At 36.9% G+C, this 25128-nt stretch overlaps 1 protein-coding gene across 1 annotated transcript in view; it reads left to right on the top strand.

Moving 5' to 3' along the window:
• The window catches only part of LOC107569245 (anosmin-1-like), a 76001-nt gene that overhangs the window by 45938 nt on the left and 4935 nt on the right, over positions 1–25128 (top strand). Inside the window, exons 7-11 of the mRNA XM_016255276.1 lie at positions 17070–17266; positions 20726–20864; positions 22904–23059; positions 23703–23797; positions 24952–25120. Of these exons, the coding sequence (XP_016110762.1) occupies positions 17070–17266; positions 20726–20864; positions 22904–23059; positions 23703–23797; positions 24952–25120 (756 nt within the window). The remainder of the gene's footprint in view (positions 1–17069; positions 17267–20725; positions 20865–22903; positions 23060–23702; positions 23798–24951; positions 25121–25128) is intronic.

The raw sequence follows: 25128 nt of genomic DNA, 5'->3' as shown, positions 1-25128 counted from the left end.
TTTGTATAGTTGTATTTTGTATTTTGTATTTAATCTGTATTTATGTTATCTGTATGCACCCAAGGGTCTGAGAGTAACGCAATTTCAATTCTCTGTGTGTATGTGCTGTACATGTGGAAGAATTGACAATAAAGCAGACTTGACTTGACTTGACTTGACTTGACACAGTGCTGCCCACACGGCTATTGCTCCTATAACAGCTCTTTTTTATCAGTTCTTTTGTCTTTGGGTCGTTATATTTCTCACAGATTTCTGCTCGTTCTAAATCAGATACAGATAAAGTAGCACAGTAAAGATTACATTAATATGAATTCATTAGTGAGAGCGATTGCTTGTGTGAATTAATTCTACCTGGCAGCATCTCTCTACTAGTAGTGAAGCTGTGGAATTTAGTTATTAAGAAATATATGCTTGAACTTTTCAGTTTCTAAACTATTTTATTGAAAAATCACAGAACAGTGTTGACAATACATTTCCCACGCTGAATGATTCTGTGCGTGCGCGATGTGTGCGTGATGTACGAGCTACTGTCTGTAGCCTATGTGTGTGTGTTACAATGCAGCAGCGCATTAGATTAGAACGGTGATTAACTTACCTGTACAATAAGCTGTTTAAAACGTGCATTCTCCCGTTCAATTTCGAACATCCCGTAATATAATCACACGTCTTGTGGAGCGCTTTCAGAGTATACATTTATTTGTCATTTTAACTAAATGTTTGGAAATGGAGCATGAATGTGGAAGTCCTTCAAAGATTTCTTATCCTGTTGCACCCTCTTTAGGACCAGCGACTAGTCGACGTCGAGCTTAAAGCGTCATGGCAGAGCATTGAAGTCGACTAGTCGATTAGTCAGTGCAACCCCTACCAACAACACAAACTGTTTTTGAAAAAGTGAACCAAAAACAAGTTCAATAGCACAAATAAAACCAACAAGAATAAAAAAACTCTAAGCATGATCTGTTCATGCTGCATTGCATGCTGGGAACCTTCAGAGTACATCTGCACTGTAGAAACACAGTAATGCTGTTTGTTTACAAGAAATTTCTGAGAGTGCCGTTAGATACAAGAGAAGTGCCACTGTGAAATTACTGTGAAAGTAATGCAATTATTAGCCTGGAATATACTGTAATTTCACACTAAAAATTTTAACAGTGTATACTTAAAAGGTTCATATTCAACACAAACACACACTTGTAATGGCTTTCGAGGCTTTTTGCACAAAAACTCTAATTTTTCATCCTCGGCCTTACCGGTTTCACTCATTTTGCATCTGTAGTGTCACTGCGACAACAGGCTCATGTTGAGCTTTTACACACACACTCTAAATAAATGTATTTATTTATTTCAGGTTTATTTGACAGGGACAATGCACATCAACAATACATAAATGCACAATGTGCCAGAATTAGCCAGAAGGCTATTTTGCATCTGCAGTCCCTGGACTGATGGTAAAATTGTCACCCTAAAAATATAAAGAATTAATCAATACATAATACTTACATACTCTAAAATACATGTATTCACACTAATTCCTAAAAACAAAACATCCGCCTTAAAGTTATACTATACATAACCATCACATAAATGCCAGCTCACTCATCCACAACTGTCAAACAAAATAAACAATATATCAATAATATCAAAATATCAATATACAAACAAAAATAATGTAAGCATACAAACAAATAACAGTAACCCTAATCATTCAATCAGTCCTAAACCAAACAACCTCATTTACATAACAAAATTATCAAATTAGCAAAGCAAAAAAGACAAGACGGCAGTAGAGTTTAAGTTATAAAGTTAATGTTGACAACGCTGACTCTCAATTAACCATTTCTTTAAGCGAAACTTAAAAGAAGCATAAGTATTAGAATTTGTAATATCAGTTGGGATGGAGTTCCACTCACGAGCAGCCCTAACTGAAAACACTGTTTGACTAAATGCACTTTTTCTTAAAGGGACTATACAATCACCTCTTACTGCACTTCTCGTTAATCTGTAACAAGATGGTGCTACGTTTACAAACTGATTCAATACAGGAGGAGCCAGTCTATGTCTGATTTTATACATAAAACAAAGATCTGTATATATAATCAAATTTTCTCAACTTAAAATATTGTATTTTTTTTTAAATATCACAGGGATGATGGTATATGGATTTCTTATCAAAAACTTTCAAGGTTTGATTATATAAAGAGATAATTGGTTTGAGAGAAGTATTATTTACTTGTGACCATGTTGTCAAACAATAAGTGATATGTGAGAAGATCATCGAATGCATAAACATCTTTGCAGCCTTAGTTGACATGCAGCTACGGGCATATCTAAAATTTGCCAAATTGACCTTAATATGATTGCAAACCTTCTTAATGTGCATTTTAAAAGTAAGATTGCTATCAATATATACACCCAGATATTTAAAATCTGAGACAACTTGTAGTCTCTCCCCATCTATGACTACATCTGACTCCGCATGGCAACTTTTAGTTTTACTGAAAAACATACATACAGTTTTTGACACATTTAGTTGTAAACAATTATGTTTTAGCCATTCCGTGATCTTTAACATTGAACTTGTTAGCTGATCAGCAGCTTGAGCTGCACTATTAGCATGTACAAAAACTACTGTATCATCAGCATACATCTGGGTGTTAGAATCTAAACAAAAATTTGGCAAATCATTCACATTCAAAGAAAATAAAAGTGGGCCCAAGATTGAACATTGCGGGACACCTGCTGACAAAGAAACAACACCTGATTGATAATTCTTCACTCTAACCAACTGAGACCAATGTATTAAATATGATTCTACCCATTTAATGGTGTCTAATGAAAAATTAAATGTATTCAATTTAGATAAGAGAATCCCATGATTAATGGTATTGAAGGCCTTTTTAAAATCTAAAAAGACAGCACCGACAACCCCTCCTTGATCTAACAATAACTTAACTTTTTCTATAAAATAGCAATTAGCTGTATCGGTTGAATGATTAGTATGGAAACCAAACTGATGTGGGTGTAAAGGATAAGCACTAGTATTTAGCTTGAGCTGCACTATTAGCATGTACAAAAACTACTGTATCATCAGCATACATCTGGATGTTAGAATCTAAACAAAAATTTGGTAAATCATTCACATACAAAGAAAATAAAAGGGGGCCCAAAATTGAACCTTGTGGGAGACCTGCAGACATAGAAACAACACCTGATTGATAATTCTTCACTCTAACCAACTGAGACCGATGTCTTAAATATGATTCTACCCATTTAATGGTGTCTAATGAAAAATTAAATGTATTCAATTTAGATAAGAGAATCCCATGATTAATGGTATTGAAGGCCTTTTTAAAATCTAAAAAGACAGCACCGACAACCCCTCCTTGATCTAACAATAACTTAACTTTTTCTATAAAATAGCAATTAGCTGTATCGGTTGAATGATTAATACGGAAACCAAACTGATGTGGGTGTAAAGGATAAGCACTAGTATTTAAATGATTAACCATTTGTTCTGCAACTAATTTTTCGGCCACTTTGGAGACCACGGGCAAAATACTAACAGGTCTGTAGTTACTAATGGATAGACGATCACCTCCTTTAAATATGGGAATTACAGCAGCTAATTTCCACACATTTGGGAATATCACATGAGTAAATGAAAGATTTACAATTTTTGTAATCGGGTTGACTAATACTTCAGAAAGTTCTTTCAACATACATGTATTCATCCCAATGACATCTTTAGCTCGAGATGGCCTAAGGGATCTAATCACTCTCATCACATCTGATCAGTGATAGATTCTATGTTGAAAGCTGGTTCTGTCTGTCTATATTGACAAAAAGTGTTCTTATACTCAGGAGTAAAATACTTAATGATATTTTCTACTGAATCAACGTAATAATTATTGAGAACATCAGCTACTTCAGCTGGCTTTTTCTGAAGTTTTCCGTCAACAACGAGTTCAAGTGATTTAGGATGTATAGAATTATGTCCCATTAATATTTTTAACTGACTCCAAATAGATTTAGTATTGCCTCCTGCTTTTTCTATTATAGTCAGAAAGAAATTAGCTTTAGCTACCCTTAGTTCTTTAACTACCCTATTTCGTAACATAATAAAAGTATGTCTATCGCTACTTACTTTAGATTTCACTGCAACCTTAAGGGCCATATTCCGTTTTTTCATTAAATTCAAGATTTTTATGTTCATCCAAGGAATGGTGTTCTTTTTCTTCCTACTTTTTGACTGCATGCAAATTCATCAATTAAGCTCTGCATTTTATCTGTGAATCTTTTGCTGTTTTCTGGTGATTACCCCAAAAGCACTGTCTCCCAATTAATGCTCTGGACAGCACTTATAAACTGACCTTGCATATTTTTTGGGGATATTTGAAGATTCATTATCTGGGACAAACGGAGTGAAACGTTTATTTGTTAGCTTCCTGGCTATCAGAATCAAATTATGATCTGATAGTCCAGTCAGCATATTAAAATATTTAACAATTCGTTTTGGTCTATTATTAAATATTAAATCTATTTGTGTTCTTGTTGAATTTGTTACTCTAGTGGGCCCATTTATCAATTATGTAAGATCAAAGTCATTAGTGATCTGTTTTAAAGCTTTTCTTGCCGATTTTTCCTCCCAATTAATGTTAAAATCTCCCATGATTATCACCTCCTCATTAAAATTACATTCCTTTCACATATTTTTAAAATGCTCATAAAATATATATTTTAGATGATGAAGAGCAATATATTACTATAAGTGAAAATGACATAGATGGAGACAGCATTATGTTAAGTCCAATACACTCCAATTCATTACATGACCACTGTATTTCATGACACTGAAATCTGTCTTTCACAAATATTAAGACCCCCCCCCCCTCCTTTAGTGCACATTATAACCAGGGACAAATAAAGCTGATGATGGTGAATTTTCATTAAGCCAAGTCTCTGTTAAACACAGAAAATCTAAGTTGGAATCTAGTAGCAGCTGATGGATTTGATCACTTTTAGATTTATAACTTCGTATATTTAGATGCCCTCCTAAAATGCCTCTGGGCTTTAATTCAGGGTCCCAAATTATTCTTGAATGATTGACAGTTTGAAATATGTTTAGTTTCCTATTTTTAGCAATTGCAACATTTAAAACCTTTTTTTTCGCACCAGTAACGTTAGATGCCCTTTGATCCGGAAGCATCTTGTTTGTAGATCTTGACTGCCCCGCTAACAGCGTCGACATAGATGGGTAGCCCACGCTTATTTCGGAGTGTTTGTCACCTTTACGTTTTGAGAATGACTCAGATCGATTCAACCCAACATTCGATGCCTCAGCGATGCAACCATGGACCACTCTCTCCGCCGCAGCCTCCCCCTGGGCACACCGCTGGTGCTCCGGCCCGAGGCCCACTCCACCCAGGCACTCCCTGGACATCTCAACCAGCGTAATCCCGAGACAAGCCCCGGAATCCAGACAGGCGACCCATATCCAGCAGTGCCCACAGAGCAGAGGTGATGATCAAGATTAGTTTGTTTCATCTGTTCAATCGGCATTTCGTTACAAACAAGACTGCGTACCTGTGAATCTTGAAACGGCAACATTAACTTCCTCCAGCGGGATAGGACAAGGATGGATATCTCCAGATAATAGTAAGCAAATCGTAATTAGCAAAGCATTGGTTTGTTGTATCTTGGTTGAAGACTTGTACTTCCTTTTCCAATGATACCATTGTGGATAAATAAAGGTTACTGCCAACACGTTTCCCATAGCCGACATTTATTAAGGCACCCATTGTTAGTTCAATATTTGTTTGGTCAATATCGGTCCAAGCCCCCCCCCCCCCCTTTAGTGCCCACTCTATCATTTCTATGCACATTATACCCAGGGACAAATAAAGCTGATGATGGTGAATTTTCATTAAGCCAAGTCTCTGTTAAACACAGAAAATCTAAGTTGGAATCTAGTAGCAGCTGATGGATTTGATCACTTTTAGATTTATAACTTCGTATATTTAGATGCCCTCCTAAAATGCCTCTGGGCTTTAATTCAGGGTCCCAAATTATTCTTGAATGATTGACAGTTTGAAATATGTTTAGTTTCCTATTTTTAGCAATTGCAACATTTAAAACCTTTTTTTTCGCACCAGTAACGTTAGATGCCCTTTGATCCGGAAGCATCTTGTTTGTAGATCTTGACTGCCCCGCTAACAGCGTCGACATAGATGGGTAGCCCACGCTTATTTCGGAGTGTTTGTCACCTTTACGTTTTGAGAATGACTCAGATCGATTCAACCCAACATTCGATGCCTCAGCGATGCAACCATGGACCACTCTCTCCGCCGCAGCCTCCCCCTGGGCACACCGCTGGTGCTCCGGCCCGAGGCCCACTCCACCCAGGCACTCCCTGGACATCTCAACCAGCGTAATCCCGAGACAAGCCCCGGAATCCAGACAGGCGACCCATATCCAGCAGTGCCCACAGAGCAGAGGTGATGATCAAGATTAGTTTGTTTCATCTGTTCAATCGGCATTTCGTTACAAACAAGACTGCGTACCTGTGAATCTTGAAACGGCAACATTAACTTCCTCCAGCGGGATAGGACAAGGATGGATATCTCCAGATAATAGTAAGCAAATCGTAATTAGCAAAGCATTGGTTTGTTGTATCTTGGTTGAAGACTTGTACTTCCTTTTCCAATGATACCATTGTGGATAAATAAAGGTTACTGCCAACACGTTTCCCATAGCCGACATTTATTAAGGCACCCATTGTTAGTTCAATATTTGTTTGGTCAATATCGGTCCTACCTATATAAAAATATTGATATGGATGCTTGTTTTTACCCAATTTCGTTGTGATTAAACTAACATCAATAGGTCTCAATATATTTAAAATCAGTCCATAAAATAAAATTGCTTTTACTGCCCCTCTCTTGCCAGTGCCTATACCAAACTTTGCACCTGCCGCCATCTTGCCATGAAGTGATCTTGATCTTCAGTCGTGGGAAGTCGTGGCCTAATGGTTAGGGAGTCAGACTCGTAACCCAAAGGTTGTGGTCTCGAGTCTTGTACCGGCAGGGATTGTAGGTGGGGGGAGTGAATGTACAGCGCTCTCTTCCACCTTCAATACCACGACTGAGGTGCCCTTGAGCAAGGCACTGAACCCCCAACAGCTCCCCGGGCGCCGCAGCAAAAAATGGCTGCCCACTGCTCCGGGTGTGTGTTCACTGCTGTGTGTGTGCACTTTGGATGGGTAAATGCAGAGCACTAATTCTGAGTATGGGTCACCATACTTGGCCTCACGTCATGTCACACTTAAAAAAAAAAGATCTTTATTGGCATCATGAAGAACCTTTAACAACCATGGAACTTTTCTATTGCACAAAAGGTTCTTTAGATTAAATATATTCTTCACACTAAGAAAAAAGTGGTTCTTTTAAGAACTGGTGACTGAAAGGTTCATTGAGGATCCCAGAATTGTTCTTTTATGGCATCACTGCAAAAAACCCTTTTTGAGTCAGACAGCATTTCTAACAGAGACTATACCAACAATAAAGTAACTTCTGGGTTTCTACATTGAATATTTCCCTTAATAACCTCCATCATAAAGAAAGTAACTTTAAGAACACTGTTAGACCTTACGAGGCTTTTTTACTGGAAAATACTGGCAACACTGTTGCCAGCTAGGCACTGTAATGAATCACTTACTGTGTTACCAGTAATTTACTGTTAATTGTGCAGTTCTTTACTGTAGTCTAGTTTACCATATTTTACCGACTTCCTTAAATTGGCCAACTGCCAATTAAGTTTATAAACTAATATTTAATGTGAACATATTAATACTTAGAAATAATATTTCTTAAAACAAAATAACTGAATGAAACACAACCATTAAAATACCAAAATTTAATTTAATTTTTTGCAGATAATAACTGGTTAAACAGCACTTATGCATGTTCAATTGGAGATTTTCACTGCATCAGCAACTACACAGCTACTGCCTTTAAATAAATCAACACGAATATATATCATCTCTTAATATCACAAAACAGGCTTCAAAAAGTCAAGATGGCTGAGAGTGTCTAAGTGATGCAAGAGTTCAAAATGTTTTTTAAATTCTTAAAAATTACTGATTTGTGAAACATTGTTCAGTCTCATGCTGCAGAATCACAGAAATACTACAATCAATAAAACATGCATGTTATTAAAGGTTTAACACCGGTTCAGGTCAGAGATTCGGATGAGTCCACTATAATTATGGCATCATCACAGCATAACCAAAATCACCTGATCATTTCTTACGCCATAACAAATGTGCTTTTTGAACAGTTACAGCAGACAAAACATGTCTCAAGGTAAGAATCAAGGTTCAAGAGCACAACTAAAGCAAACACTGACCTCCATAACAGTAACTACAAACTTAATTATTTTCAATAATACGTTTATAATTTTCAATAAAACTAAACTGTTTTCACACTCAGAGTGAAAGGGTCTTAAAGCTGAAGCTGGAAGTCAGTTTTTATTCTTGTATTTCTTCTTGTTTCTTTGTCCTTGAGTGATTCTGCTTGTTATCATCAGGTGTTCATCAGTGTCTGAATTCACTCACTTCCTTTCATTCAGTCGGTCAAGTAAACTCATGTAGGGGATAGTGAATGAGGCTATAGGGTGTGATTTTGAACACAGCCTCTGAGTGTCGACTTTGAGCTCTGTTAATTCACAGTATATTCCTGTAGGCTGCTTTTTCGAAAATGGCAAATGTTTCCCAGTACGCATGGTTTTCTACAGAATATTAAGTTTTTTATAGAAAATAGTATGTTACTGTCAGAATTTGGCCATTTTTCTACAGCAAGGGTTGACAGTGTTGCTTGTTCAAAACAATTACAAATACGTTATCTCTGACAACCATTTCAGATTTAAACATTGTTGGAAATATTTGGTATGTGGGAGAACTTGCACAATTGGTGGCTGACTAAATACTTTTTTGCCCCACTGTAAGTCAACAATTTATAACATTGGTCTTGTGGTTTTTGGTTATTTTAAAGCAAAAATCTTACATGTAACTTTAAGCTTTAATGATAACTTTACTTATAAATGACACTGTTACATTTTTAGTGTGAAATTACAGTATATTCCAGGTTAATAATTGCATTACTTTCACAGTAATTTCACAGTGGCACTTCTCTTGTATCTAACAGCACTCTCAGAAATGTCTTGTAAATTGCTGTGTTTCTAAAGTGCAGGGGCAGGTTCAAGCTCAAACCGGTGTGCACCGTTTTGCTACGGTTTCCGGTTTGAACGACATGTTTCCTGGAAACGGTGTGCAACGGTGTGCAACGGGGTTTGAGATGCGTTTTCTCTTGTTTGGTGGGTGTGTCAAACATGTCAGCCCAATCAGCAGCAACATGTATGTAAACCACACTGTATTAAAGAGACAGCTCGTACAATGTAATTAACATCCAAATAAATTCACAAGAGCAAGTATATTGTGTTTATTTACATTAAAGGCAAAATAACTGAAATAATAAGAGCACATGTATAGATCTGGAACTTCTTTAAGTCTGTCTAAATATCATTTAGTAATTGCAATGTCTTCTGGTCCATATCCTTTTCTTAGGAAGGTGTGCTAAATACTTATTAATGTAGCATAAAAATACTATACATATTAATATATTTTGCTATTGTATTATGGAGTGACACTTTCTTAAACTTTTCTATACCCCTCTGATTATATAATGGTAAATATTACAATATCATAGCACAACAACAGTGATCAGCAATAATTATAAGCCTAATACTCACAATAAAAATAATAAGGTCATATAGATCATAACACAGTCTTGGAGGTAAGAAGTGGATTATCCTTCACCTGAAATGTTTGTCTTTTCATCCTGAAATGCGGGGCAAATGTTGGATCACAATAATTAGGAACCACAGTTTCCACAAATCCCTTCATTTGATTGGGATGTTCTCTTTTATTCTGGAGGGCAAGGGCAGTGACTGTACCATCGAGCGTATTTTGCAGTATTAAACACGTATTTATACCGATTTCATCAGGCTCCGAAAATTCTTCAAAAAGAACACAAAGAATGGCCTTCTCAGCTGCCATAGTTGCAACTCTTGCGTCATCAGAACAGAGTGTTCAACGCACCACCGTTTCCGTTTAAACAACGTTTTGCACCGTTTTTGTCGGGGCTGAACGCAGCCCTGATGTACTCTGAAGGTTCCCATCATGCAATGCAACATGAACAGATCATGCTGTAGAGTTTTATTTGTGCTATTGAACTTGTTTTTGGTTCACTTTTAGCAGTTTGTGTTGTTGGTTTATTCTGTAATGTTGGTTTATGCTTTTAGTGCTGTTTTTATTTGTTGAGTGTTATTATTGTTGTGTTTTGTGTTTCTCAGCAGTTGCTTCATAACAAACAGTTATGAAAATGAAATTAGTTATTGGTTAAGCTTCATGCATAAATAATGCTGAAATAAAATTGTGTTTATGTTAAGAATAGTTTGACTAACTAGTCAGACAATTATCTCATTTTATATTCTAGCTGTCATCAACATGACTAGATCAGAAATTTGAATTATGGTGTCTTCATTCACCATTATTCAATTATCCATTATTCATCACCATTATGGTGACTTCAAAACAAGTACAGTAGTAAACAACTAAATTTCTCACAGATGCAGGTAAAGACAACTTTATAATGTGAATTCACAGTAAATCAAGAGCAGTAAATGACTGATGTTAGCATGATTCTGCTGTTCATTCACAGCCATTTGTAAGAAAATGACCAGGCATACATTGATTTCACAGTACATTTCTGACTACAGTATTTTATTTTAAAATAATACTATTTAATCCTGTAAATCCCTGGCAATTTTTTTACAGTATACAATTAAAGAGTTAAAATCAGCACCAGGATTAATTACAAAATACTAAGAATCAAAGCTAACAGAGGAATAAAACATTTTAAGGTATACTATACATGCAGTTTTTAAAGTAATAGTTCAAAAATGTTGGACTATTGCAAATAAATGACAAATGTATGAAGTTGAGTCCCGAGAAAGCATACTTTTATTCAAGGAGTTAAAGTCAAAGAGGACTGTATGGAGGTTTATTAGGGACGGGAGCTTGTTTTGTTTTGATTTGATTAATCTGATCGGATCTGTATGGAACTATTATTATCCCTCCCATATGTTTGGCTGCTTGGATTATTACTCCTCCAAGTGAATCGTTTCTGAAGTAACTTTAAGATATATTAATTTTGTACAGTAATGATGTCACATTTCATTTCTGTTGAACAGAGTAAAACACACGGGACAGATGTAACAGTTTGTTTAAATATGGCTTGGGGGCGGTGGACAGTTTCCAGGGTTAGTGTTGTACCCTGAGTTTGGGTAGGAAAAATCATTTTAGACCAAGATTGCAGATACAATCAGCTTTATCTCAAAGCAGCAACTGGCAAGCGTTTTTATGCATTTTATGGCTCTGTCCAGCCTCTGCATATCAGTTTATTTCTTAATTTCTTTGTTTTCACGATGCATAAATACTTAAATAGTTTGAAAATGACTTCACAAAGAGCTGATACTGAAACGCTGTTGCTGCCAAAGGTACACTTGGGTGCTCTTCAGACTTTCCACACAAAAACAACAAAAATATCCACATAAAAACAGTTAACCTTAGACATTAATAGTTCTCATACATTGCAAAGATAAATAAACAAATACTCAGAGCATATGATTTTTTGTAAAGTTTGCTAACTCAGTATGTTAGCTTTTGGTTTTGTATTGTTTACAGCAGTCTTGTGACAGACATAGTTTCTAATTGTAAAAATTGTATTACATAGAAAGTGCTTTAAGCTGCATTTTTGACTCGCACAAACATCAAGAATCAGAGCATGAATCTCAACAATGGTGACAATCAACAAATAGCTTTTAGTAGATTTTAGTAGCTTGTTTTGTGATATTCAGAGTTGATATGTTTATCTAAATATTTTGTCGATTGTCACCATTGTTGAGATTCATTCACAGATTCTTGATGTCTGCGAGACTACATGAGCTTGTCCAAATAATTTCTGCATAATGTTCAAAATGTTAAAGCAGGGCAGGATTTTATGCGTCAGTATTTTGCGGCTCCAATAATGGGAATCAGCTCACTACTTGATGATTGAATTATTATCAATAAATAAAACATAATCTGATTAGATTTTATCTCACAGTTTATGCTGTAACAAATGTGCTTTAGAAACACACAGCTACAGCAGTCTGAGAAAAAATTGTGTTAAAAAGTCAAGGGTCAAGACTAAACTAAAGCAAACACGTATCTCCACAACAGTGACTTCAAACTTGATTATTTTCAGTAAAACATCAATATCTAATTTAATTCTCAATAAGAAGTTTTGTATGAAATAAATAAAGTCATACTGGTTTGTAATAAGTTATTCCATGGTCTGTCTGAATACTGGATTCTGACTGGGGACTCTCCATAGGCGTAATGGTTTTTCTACTGTGCAGACCGTATATTCTATTGCCCTACACCTGAACCTACCCCTTAAAGGAAACTTTCTGCATTTTTAGATTTTCAAAAAACTTCATTCTGTACGATTTATACGCTTTTGTACCCTTGGGGACCACAATTTATGGGGACTCTCCATAGGCGTAATGGTTTTTCTACTGTGCAGACCGTATATTCTATTGCCCTACACCTGAACCTACCCCTTAAAGGAAACTTTCTGCATTTTTAGATTTTCAAAAAACATGGTCCCCACCATGACACAAGTCTCCATGAGTCTGTGTGTAGTCAGGTTTAAGTCCCCACCAGGATATATAAACCAGTACACACACACACAGAGAGAGGTCAGAGATTGCTGATTGCGCTGCACACACACACACAAACTCTCTCTTGGCAAATGACAATGGAATAAGTGGGATAATCAGCTAGCCACAGCTAGCCGTGCGTTAAAGGATTTTAAATGCATGAAGTGGAGGCAAAGAACCGCCCGACACGAAGCAGAGTTGATTATCCCTTACTGAAGATGCTGAGATCTAGAGAGATCTGTTAGTGTTTCATGTTCTGTAGGGATTTAAAAGGTTTTTGTTGTCTGAGTTGTGTGGGTCACCATTGTGCTGAAGATTAGAGTGTGTGCTTCAGCCCAGGAGAAGCCCAAGAGCCATTGATGTTATACTGCATGTTGCTTTATTTAAGTAATAAAAATAAGAAGTGACGTGATATGTGGGCAAGTATGGTAATACCCATACTCAGAATTAGTGCTCTGCATTTATCCCATCCAAAGTGAGCACACACACCCGGAGCAGTGGGCAGCCATTTTTTGCTGCGGCGCCAATAATCGTGGTATTGAAGGTGGGCGAGAGCACCTTTGGGTTACGAGTCCAACTCTCTAACCATTAGGCCACGACTTCCCACCCGTTTAAAGACTGTAACTGTGTAGTCGCTGATAGTTGCATTAGTTAATGCGTGTGTAGGTTATTAAAAAATTATCATGTATAAATTCTTTAAAAATGTATAACACAGTGTAAATTTCTTTGGATAAAAGTATCTGCCAAATGGGTAAATGTAAATATAAATACTTTTAAAGGGTACGTAAAAAAACTGACATAACTAAATACATTACATTTTTGGGGGATGTTTGCAGTTGCATCTAACCATGAAATATGTGGGTAAAAAAATGACCCTCAAACATCATAATCTTAATAGAAATTTTGAATTCACATTTCACAACACATCACATCACAAGAAGTCACAAAAAGTCAAGAAAACCAATCATTGGTTTACCAGTATTTTTTTTTTTAAATAAATTTGTTGATACTTTTGGAGCTTTGGTGTTGCCGACTGTACATCCAAAAATTTACCAGTATTCCCAACAACTCAAAATTCAATTTGGGTCAAACTGACCTGCAACATAATACAAGAGCTGAAGTTAGTCCGTTTCTCGAGAACAAATCATTGTTTGCAACCCCATAGACACTCGATGTTTAGTTTACACTCCACTGAAGGCTTTGTGACTGTGACAGAGTGCAGTGCAGAGAATGTGCGAATGCCCAGAGTACGAACCACAGAGCCCACCTCTGGAAAACCAGTCTGCCAAAAAACCCAGAAATCCTCCGACACATACACACAAACACAACACCTCCTGCACTCAGGGTCTGGCCAGCGCACAGTATGTGAAACATCTTTCTAATAGTATGAAATAAGCTTTTCCATGGATACGGAAAACACCCTCCAGGGCAAGCTGAAATCAAACTCAGACTCAGACCTGGGATTTGGGTTTTGGAGACGTTAGAAGAAATGTTTTTGGTACCAGATAGTTTAATATCATATCTGTAATGCTCTCTGATCTGAGTGATACGGCCCATATCATCCCAGTCCTCAGGGGTGCTTGCATTGGCATGTTTCGAGATCAACAGCACGGCCAAGATATAATCACACACAGACCGCACACAACCCACAACGACTGGAATCAAACCTTCTGCTATTTTGAAAGATTACAAACTCTTGGAAGGCACGTGCTAAACTCAGCAAGAATAAAACGAGTGTTAGAAATATCTGACATCTTCCTGCAATGCACTGGGAGCGTCATCAAAGCTCTTTCTCAATGTCCGATCTGCTTCGCGTCAAGACAGTCAATACACTTTAGCTAAGAGTGGAACGGAAATTAGCATGCTCCAACGCTGAAGCAATATCTCGTACTGGCACAGGCAACTTTAGAACCCATTGACACATAAACACTAAACATTTGCATCTTGGAAAGAAGTTTGCACCACATGGAGTTCGTTCTGACGTGAAACTGCTGGAGGATGTGGGGTCCAAGGGTTGGGAGGGGTCGAATTAAGAATGCCTGAGGTCAAAGGTCGGGCGCGTGGCTGCTGTTGCTGGAGGGAAACCTGCAGATGAAGAGTCCTGTGTGACCTAATGACTCTCTGAGAACAAATACACAGTGACAGTTTTGTGCTGGTGAACTAACCATTATGTGCTTTGTTTAGTTGCTGCCCCCGAGTCTGAAATGAAGCTGACTTCACAGACCAAACGCGCTCTCTTCAGAAGCCCCACAGGCACGACATTAGCATGTGAGCTAAACTGACATATCAAAGCATCTTTCCTCTGTCATGCTCAATGCACACTGATTGGTCTCCAAGGTAAAGCAGCTGACCTTTTGCTTTAATCGGAAACAGCATGTGCCGCGCGTCTTTATGTTATGCATTATTAGTGTTTGCTTAGTCAAGTATCACTATTAATATTGCTCATGCCTAAAGTTAGTGACTCGTTCCACATGCTATAGAGAGGAATGCTTTTTTAGAGAGGGAGAGTGTGCTTCTGCTTTTCTACATGATTAGACATTTGACTTTTGCCTGGCCAATAATAAAATGGGCGAAAATGTATCAGATGACAAATGAAACCCTTTGTGAAAGAGCATTTAGTTGTATTGAATGTGTACTTGTATACTTGTGTACTTGTACTTCAAATCATAAAAGTATATTTTTGAAAAGCTGTACTTAAGAGTACTTAAAGAGAGTACACTTTCTTGACTGTTTAACACACTTTACATGTTAATGCATTTTTAATTATGTCAAATGTAAAAGTGTTCAACTACATTTTAAATCATTTTGTTTTAATATTTGATCAAGTGTTAAAATACAGTTCTGATGTGTTGACTAACTTACTAAATCACACATAAAGTACTTGATTATAACTAGTTATCTGTAGTTTGTTTTCCAAAATGACATTTAAAGTTAATATACTTTAGATATACTAAATATAAATATATACTTCATCACTACAAATGTCTAATTACAAATATTTTTTAAATATGTGACATGCAAGTGTATATTTGACCATAAATATTAGTATATTCAGCATTACACTTTATTAATTACACTAGTTATTAATTACAATTCAAATGAAATTACATATAATTAATTCCTATAAGTATATAATTAAGTCCAATAAGTGGATCAAAAGAACACTAGTTCAGATTAGAATATATATATATATATATATATATATATATATATATATATTATTTTTTAAAGTATGCTAAAGGGTACTTCTTTTTCACAAGGCCTTGTAGCGTGGACTATGAGGTTTTGTAGCGGCGGTGGACACATTAGCACACTCATACATACTATTCAACTCATGTCTGGAACAGCTCTCTTTGTCACATCAACAGAAACATGCACACAAACTCACACATTCACTGTCTGTCTCAACTCTCTAAGAACCATATTAACCACACACACACACTCCTTTATCCCTGCTAAACAATTTGGTATTATATATATATATATATATATATCTTAATATTTCCCTTATTTTGGAAGGAGTCTGGTCTAACTGATGACATTTATTTCCTGACAAAAAGTATATTATGAAAGCATAATGGTTATGTCATATTCCATTATTATTATTATTATTAGTGGTAGTAGTAGTAGTCAAAATATTATTTTATTTTATTATTATTTAAATGATCAAAATTAAACAAATCTATAAAGAGATATATTTTCTGTTACTGTTACAATAATACTATTGTACTGTAAAATTTAAAAAAAGTAATAATAAGAAAAATTATTACAATACTAATATTTTTGTCTGTCTTTGCTTACTTTTGCTTTCAAGCGTTTAACAGAGAGCTTTTATTTTGGCAGAAAATTGCAGGAAGACTGCAAAACTTCTGTTTTGATAACAACAGATTTATAATTGATTCTCATTTCAAATCTGGGAAGATGGTTTATGTGATGAGTTTGTGTGGAGCTGCATTTGCTGCAAACGAGACACTGAATACACTGGATCATGCACTGCTAGCATGAAAAAAATGATAATAATCTGTATAAATATGGAAAAATCACATCCCTGAAAAAGTCACATGAGCAATAAAGTTGGCCACCAATAGTGTGTCCTGTTGAAGTTTTTCTCATGTCTTGGGCAATATGTTCTGAAGTCTTCCTTTCTTCTGTGGTTCACTTCAGATCATGTCAGGCGAACACAAATAAACTGACAAGAGTGTGATGAAAAGCAGTGGTCTGACTGAAGCACCTTCACATCTCTGTTTCAGATCCGTTTCCCCCAGAGACCCCACAGAATACCAGAATAGGGAACCAGACGGTTCACACTGACGGCATGGTGAGTGTTCTGGTCCTGTGGGAGGCCCCCGGGGAGAGCGACCTGGTGGTCCACCATTACAAGGTGACCTGGAGCACTCGAGGAGCACCCCCAACCAGCCAGAGCCGGGCTGGACGGGTCACAGATGGGGTAAGCCCTCCTGAGCTCAGCCCTCTGTCTCACCCCTCTGCTGGCGTATTCTCTCAAATACTACGCATACTTTTATATCTCTGCTAAACTGTGAACCTGTAGGGGGTTACGTTCAGTGTTTATGTATGTGGAAAGTTTATTTCAGAAGAATGAGTAAGAAAATTAAGCCAGACCGAGGCTGAAGATAGTGGCCAAAATCTTATTGAGGTTAGAGAACAATTTTTACCTTTCTCTCATAAAGTTGAACTGAACCCTTAGAGAGGGGAGAATTTTCCCCAAATTGTTTTTCTTGGTTCCAGTCTTGGAACATCAGACCTAGGAAGTGCTAAATCTGCTACTGAGTTTAAGGATTTAAACATATTTTTTCACTGGTCAGCCTCACTCCCCTTTGGCCAGCGCCGCCTCACAGGTGTTGGACTCATGTGCCCCACCTGTGATGTAGTAAAGCGCTAAAGCCAGTTAAGTTGGTTCCCCACCATGACCGCAAAACAAAGACGCAGCTGGCCTAGTGATCAGCATATTTTATTGTAGTCCAAGTGCTCTCCTGAAAGCCACAGCTCTCAAATGGTTTTGATTAGGTAATTTGTTTTTACAATGCAATAATCTCTGTGTCTGAAAAAGCTATCTATTTTATTGAACAGTAGCCTATAAAGCCCCAATTCAGCTGACAGATTTTTGTTCTCAGAATGGATCACTGCAAGCGTTTAAGAGTTATTGGGAGTAGTAGAAAATGTCAGATCATTTTAAAACTGCCTGGAATTAAGAATCTCTTCGGTCCAAAACACACAACTTATTTGAAACTATATGCACAGCGGCCCTATATGTCTGTTATTTCAGAATTTAAGAATGACAAAAGTATGGCTCATTTAACAGAACTGCAATATTTGTCTCTTATATGTACAGAAACTACTCCATTTGTAGACTTTATTTGAAAGATTACAGTAATAGATGAAGATATCATGATAGACTAATTCAGTGTGACTTCCTGGACAAACTCATTGTAAGGTTTTAATGGATAAAAAAGCAAGGGTGTTGGTTATATCTAATTCTTTTTTTTTTAAACCTCACATTATTGTACATGTTCTCTATGATGAAATGCCAGTCGGATACCCTAAAATGATACACTAAGGTATACAGAGCAGTTCTTGAATCCTGCACTGAGGAGACCAGCTGGGCTCCACATGTTTTCAAATCAACATAGAGGTTTCGTTGTCATGGTCTCGAGTGAGCAGATTGGAGGAGGTTGGAAAATTGTTCCAGCACAGAAGAACATACAGTATGATGATTCGAGTAAGCAACTTTGTACTTATAGTGATAGTACCACCAGGCACTACTCACTAATCCACTTGTATGAGGAGAAGTGGAGGGGACCAAGCACTGAACCTTGAGGCACCTCAGTGGTTAGTTGATGTGGTTAGCTCATAACTCTGCGAAATGTTAAAGGATCTGCCTGTGAGGTAGGACACAACCCAGCAAAATGCAGGTTTTGTGATGACCAGTTCAGTGAAGGTGAACAGGAGAGTCAAGTGACTTACTGTATCAAAGACAGCAGAGCTGTGTTGTAGGACCCATGATCTGGTGTCGACTCTCAGCTACAGAGTTTAAACAATGACAGCAGGACAGTCTCTGTGGAATGTCAGTTTATGAAGCCAGATTAATTGTCATCCAGCAGGTTGTTCCGTGATGAAAAACTGCATAAGGTGTTTATAAGATCTGTCCCATATTGTCTGCTGAGATGCAGGTCAATGGAGTGACCTGTGTTGTTGATAAAGTACCTCCTAGGATGGTTGATAACATAGATGTTTTCAACTGTTGTCCAGCTTGAAGCAATTCATTTTAAATGAATGACTCATATGAAATGACTCATATTAGCACAGATACCCATCACATAATAATTATGATTTATGAGAAGTGTTTTTAATTCCGGTTGACCTAACTAATGCAGCATAACCATGTGATTAGGTGATGAATTAGGTGTATGCTTGGCTTAAGAATACCTTGGTTTAGTGAATACTTAAGATGACAGAGTGTGTCTGAATCCCAAACAATACTGGGAAGGCTATTCCAGAGTTTCAGAGCCAAACAGGAAAAGGATATACCTCCTGCAGAGGATTTTGATATTCTTGGTGTAATTTAATGACCAGAATGAACATGATGAAATATAGTGTTATTTGAGCTCACGTAGGTATTGCAGAGCCAGACCATTCAAAGTCAAGTCAAGTCAAGTTAAGTCACCTTTATTTATATAACGCTTTTAACAATACAGATTGTGTCAAAGCAACTGTACAGCATTAATTAGGAAAATAGTGTGTCATTAATGCAAAATTATGGTAAACAATCTGCCTTTTTCAGTTAAAGGCAGTTCATCATTGAATTATAGCTGCTGCATTTTCCACTACCTGAAGTATATTTAATAATCCTAAAGAACACCAACCAAGTACCACTTTATAGTAACACTTGAGGCCATAAATGCATGAAATAGCTTTACAGCTTTATAAATCGAAAGCATATGCCTTAAACAGCAGATTGCTATCAAGCAGTATACCCAGGTTCTTAACCGTAAAAGATAACAAGATAAAAGATAACTTGATGCAACCATCAAGAGACAGGTGATATTCTAATGAAGGGGTGTACAATATTTCACCACTTCAGATAATACAACAGATTTTTTTTTTTTTAAACAAATAATAATCCAAAATATAAAAAAAAATCTACAATCTTCTTAACTTTCATGCAAATTTGTGTTCTTTCAACTAAGATGTGTCAATCTTCTATTGCTCACACGTCTTCATGTGATAGGAATTTGCAGGTCAGAGTTCACTAAACTTGAACTTTGGAACAGATTTAAATTCTAAACTTATGTGCACGAGCAAGTATCACTGGCATGACAATGTCAACTAGTTCTATGTTTTCTGATAATGTCTCCCAAAGGAAGCATGTATGAGGAGAAAAGCAGAGGGCCTAACACTGAGCCCTGCGGCATTCCATATTTACCTTGTGATTGATGAAATTTCTTCATTAACGTAAACAAAGTGGTAACAGTCAGATAAGCAGTTCACTAAAGCAAACAAAATTCTCCAGCTTATTCAAGAGAATGTCATGATCTATGGTGTTAAAGACAGCAGTTAGATCCAGTAGTACTAGAATATAGATGCAAGCACAGGAGTTTTTTGGCATTACAGAAAACACCTCTGTCAGTAGCATGGCTGGTATTGGGCAGGGCTCTTCAACTCCAGTCCTGGAGAGCCAGTGTCCTTCTGAGTTTAGCACTAACCCGTCCCTAACCAAACACACCAAGCTAATCAAGGTGTTCAGAATAACATGCAAATTACAGACTGGTTTTAATTGGTTTTAATCAGTACAGACTGGGTTTAATTGGGACTGGTTATAAATTCTAAAAAATTTTATGTCTTAGTGCTAAACCATTACAAGATAATGTCTTACTTTTATTTCCTGTAGGATGTAACGCAGATGGATCTTCAGGGTCTACAGCCCAACACACACTACACTGCACAGATTCAGGCCATCTCTTACTGGGGTCAGAATCGGCTCAAGAGCAGCCGAGCTCACCTCTCCTTCATCACCGCTTCAGCCACCAGTAAGAACTCTGAATTTCTGCATGCTTAGATTTATTTGCACTTTTAGAAACTTCCAATTATGAAACTTCGTAATTAATTGTTTTCAGAATGTGAGCCAATTTTGACATTCAGTCAGTTTTACAGAGTAAATTTAGAAAAGGGTGTAAATGAAGGGGTGTCAGAAATAAAATATTTGCTCTCTTTAAAAGACTTGATTCTGGCCCCCTTCTTTTACCATGAATCAGTGGTGCCGATGATAATTGCAGCACAGCAGAGCCATTAAAAACACAGAAAACCTTCTCTGGCAATGAGAGTGTTTTGTCAGAAATGTTGTCCTCTTATGGTGACTTAGATTTTGGCACGTGAGTACATGAGGTTAACCTTTTCCCAGAGGCAGCACATTTCAGTCCTTCATCAGAATCCAGAACTTATCTGGGTCCAGCAGTACAGTAGCTCACTAGGAGAGGATTTGAAGCACACAACCCGGTTTACTCTCCTCAACAGGACTGCAGTTAACCCCACACAAGTTTCTCACGTCCACTGTTGTTGTTATCAATATTTTTGTAATTCTGCAAACAAATTCCAGACACAAGAGATATAGTGAAGAGATATGATAGTTTGGAAAAGTTCTGTGTTGGCTCTGTTTAGTTGTTTTATCTAGAGCAAAACTGGCATGATGAAATATTCAAAGGCATAATCCATTTTTCTACAAATGAAATTTCTTCTTCTTTGCTTTCCAATATTTTTTCCACTTATTTTATGTCTTTAATATTTTCCCCTCTGGTTTTATCAGCTCTCTGTTATTTCTCTTGAGGTCTCTTAAACACCACATTAGTTATATCTCCGTATTGCCTTACAGTAATGTATTGCAGACTGCCTAATGCTGAACCCAAGATGTCATTAGTCACAGTTTATGAACAAGGAAGAATTGTCATTGAAACAGAAACAAATATAATTCAAAACATCAGTGGTTGGTTTTGTCATTTTATTATAGGAAATATTATCACCTTATTCAGTGCAATCTTCTATGGAAGAGTCCCAAAGATGTGGGATAAACCTATTGGGATATCACAAGTTGAAGCTTGAACCCATAGCAAAGAAAAATCCCAAATGCACTCTTTAATGTATCAGGTGTTTCTTCTAGACAGCAGTGAGATTTAGTGGAGACCTTTGCTTAACTGCTTCTCAGATTTTTCTCCTGAGAAAAGATCCAATATTATGAGAGTTTCAGAAGATATTTCAATATGAATGCAAACATTTCTCATAATATTCTTCCAAGGTCAGTCTGAGCAATGGCATCCACATTCATTTTATAACTCTGTACTCTGTACAACAATTGTTTTCATTTGTCCCATTTATTTTATGAGAAACATCTGTGACAGAGTTGATACTTGAGTGAAACTTAATTATAAGATCTCCATTACATCTCTTGAGCTATGAAAGCAACCTCTGAAGTGAAGATCAAATGCCAAACATTGGCTAAATGTAGAAACTGATTCATTGATACATTTTATTTGCTTAAAAGTGCATGTTTATGACATCATACACCTCATCGAATTCATGGCTGAAAATGTTTGCTTTCGAGTTTTCAAGTTGAAAATATTGCAGTTTTTTTTTTTTACCAAAGACAATAACTGAATAAGAAACACATTTATAGTAGGAAGTCTATAAAGTAAAACATTTTCAAGCAAACATACAGTATGAAGTACATGCATTAGAGTGTAAAAAACTTTATTGTTTAATCTATGATGGTAAATCTTATTGAAACATACCACAGTCACATTTCAACCTAAAACATTGTAACATTTGGAAAGATTTTTAAAATGACAGTGAAATCCAGTGGTTTTATTGATGTTAACCTTTGTAAATTAAAGGCAGCACAAATAAATATGTTGTAAAAGTTTGGTCCTAAAAATAGGCTTCATAAATTTTGTCACCAGGTTGTTTTTCGGTCACTCCCATGCCACATACGTAGTACATGAAAAGCTGTTTATTCAAATAATAAAGACTGTTGCCAAATATAAATGATTGTAAATGAGTCTCCTCTCTCTCATTCTAGCGTCCTCCTATGGGAATGTCCACCTTTCCGGAGAGTTCTCCAATGAGATTCCCGTATCCCATTCCTCTCCCAGTATGCTGAGGCTGGAAGCGGCAGCCCCTCATTATCACGACAGCCAGCTGCAGGTCAAGGTCTTCTGGAAGAGCCGAATCCCAGGCAAGTCAGCTTCTTTCTACACTTCCATATACACTAAGGCAGTATGACTGAGGTCATTCAAAGTTTACTTTTCTGCAAAAATTGTCAACTAACAAAAAACACACTCTCACATGACTTCACACCGGTCATGCAAAGCGTATCTGTTTGTTGACACTCCATCGGATCCATGTGTGTCCTTAAACAAGTCACCGCCAAAGCAAAGCAACAGCAGGACTAATGATTTATGGAAGAACGTTACCAAACATAAATGTTAACTATCCGGCATAAAAAGACATTCTTGCAGAGATGTCCTCTCTAGACTCTTTCCAACAGATTATTCACGATCTGCTTAGTACATGAGTTCCAAAAATACACATTTGGCAACATGATGGTCTTCAAAGAGAAGATTCCAGTCAAACCGCAAGCGCCCATAAATACAGGGTGTTGATTTACTGTTATCTCCTGGAAAAAAAGGCCTGGAGAGTGATTTAATAATGCCGGAAATCAAAAACAGATGAAGGGGATGACGACCTGACACGGGTTTGAAGGAAGATGTTATGTTGCCTGCAAAATGTAGCTGCTCCCTGAAAAAGCGTTTATGCGGACGCAACCTCAGAAACAGAAAAACATAACCTACAATGATCTGTCTTGTTTGTTCTTGTAGAAAGCCAGAAGGATTCCAGTTCATATATTCTGAGATGGTTTCCTGAAGTTTGTGTGCATAACGTGACGAAAGGCGAGAAAGCAGCCACAGTTCAGGTGTGTCTCGTTGATTTACAGCCTAGAAGTCTGAAGGGGCCTTTTATTTTATTTTATTTTTTTGAAGTTCAAGTGCATGTGAGTATCCAGTGGTGGACGTACAGATACTCTCATGTCATGTTTTTGTTTTTGTTTTTCAAAAAAAAAGTCTTGATTTTTTAATGTGCTTAGATATTAAAAGTAAAAAGTACTGATCAGTGAACCATGTTTATTTATTTTGCAATTGTATATAATTAATCCCACAATAAGGAAGCTTAGTTGATGAAGACACTGAACAAACATTTTATTTTATTACCAAAACATAAACTGTCGGTATATTAAATTAAAATTTACAGTTACTGATAATAACATTATGAAAACATGTTTAAAATAACAAAATGTCCCGTATCATTCAGTGTGATTTGTGAGACGATTCAACAGGTTCATCTTGTTCATGAATCAGAATCAGGTGTTCTTTCTCAGGTTTCTTTCAGGAGCAGTATGTTTTATCATGAAAATAGTGGTGTAAAAATAAAGTATGATATTGTGCTTGGGAATGTTGTGAAATATTGGAATTGTAGTGAAATTTGCCAAAATAAAATACTCTTGATAAAGTACAGATGTCTAACCAAAAAAGTGTTGATGATGGTTTTTTGGCAAGTAGTTTGATACCCTAAAAAAATTTAAATTGGGCCTTTTCTGTTCCACAGGGGAAAAAATGTTTGGAAAGGTGAATAAATGATGCCAGAATGTGGTGAACTATCCATTTAATGCCTCACAAGCATCATATCGACTTACATTCAGATACTAATGCTAAAGAGATGATGTCAGTATCAAACCTGCATGTGACCCTTGAATTTACCCTCAGAAGGATTCCAGCGGACTTGTTCATACATCTAATTTCTTTGTTCGCTGAAGTTTATGCAGCTGAATAGTGTGACAGATAGTGGCAGCACTGCCCGAAAGCGCTGCATCTCCACACATGATCTGTCATCACTGGCAGACACAATAGAAATGTGTGAGCGTGTCTGGTGTGATATCATTATGGTACGGATGGGTATCATTTTCCGCAGAGCAGGATGCAGTTACTTAAATGTGTTTTTCATTTAGTCTCTCATTTCCACAGAAAATATACTTCTGTGCGGAATAATAACTGTGCTGTTTCTGCTCTGCAGGGAACACACTTTGTGATTACTGGCCTGCTGTTTGCCTGTAAGTACCGCGTGGCAGTGAAGCCTGTTACGGGACAGGAGCAGAGGTCAGAGGTCATGACCTCTGTTAGCACCCCACTCTGCTCGTCGCTGATGGGCCGACGGAAAAAACCTGCTGCCTGTGCCAGAGAGGGTAAGATG

Source organism: Sinocyclocheilus grahami, unplaced genomic scaffold (genome assembly GCF_001515645.1).
Source record: "Sinocyclocheilus grahami isolate Dianchi unplaced genomic scaffold, SAMN03320097.WGS_v1.1 scaffold1326.1, whole genome shotgun sequence".
NCBI classification, from domain to species: Eukaryota; Metazoa; Chordata; class Actinopteri; order Cypriniformes; family Cyprinidae; genus Sinocyclocheilus; species Sinocyclocheilus grahami.
The sequence above is the reverse complement of the archived record's forward strand: the minus strand, read 5'-3'. Positions and strand labels throughout refer to the sequence as shown.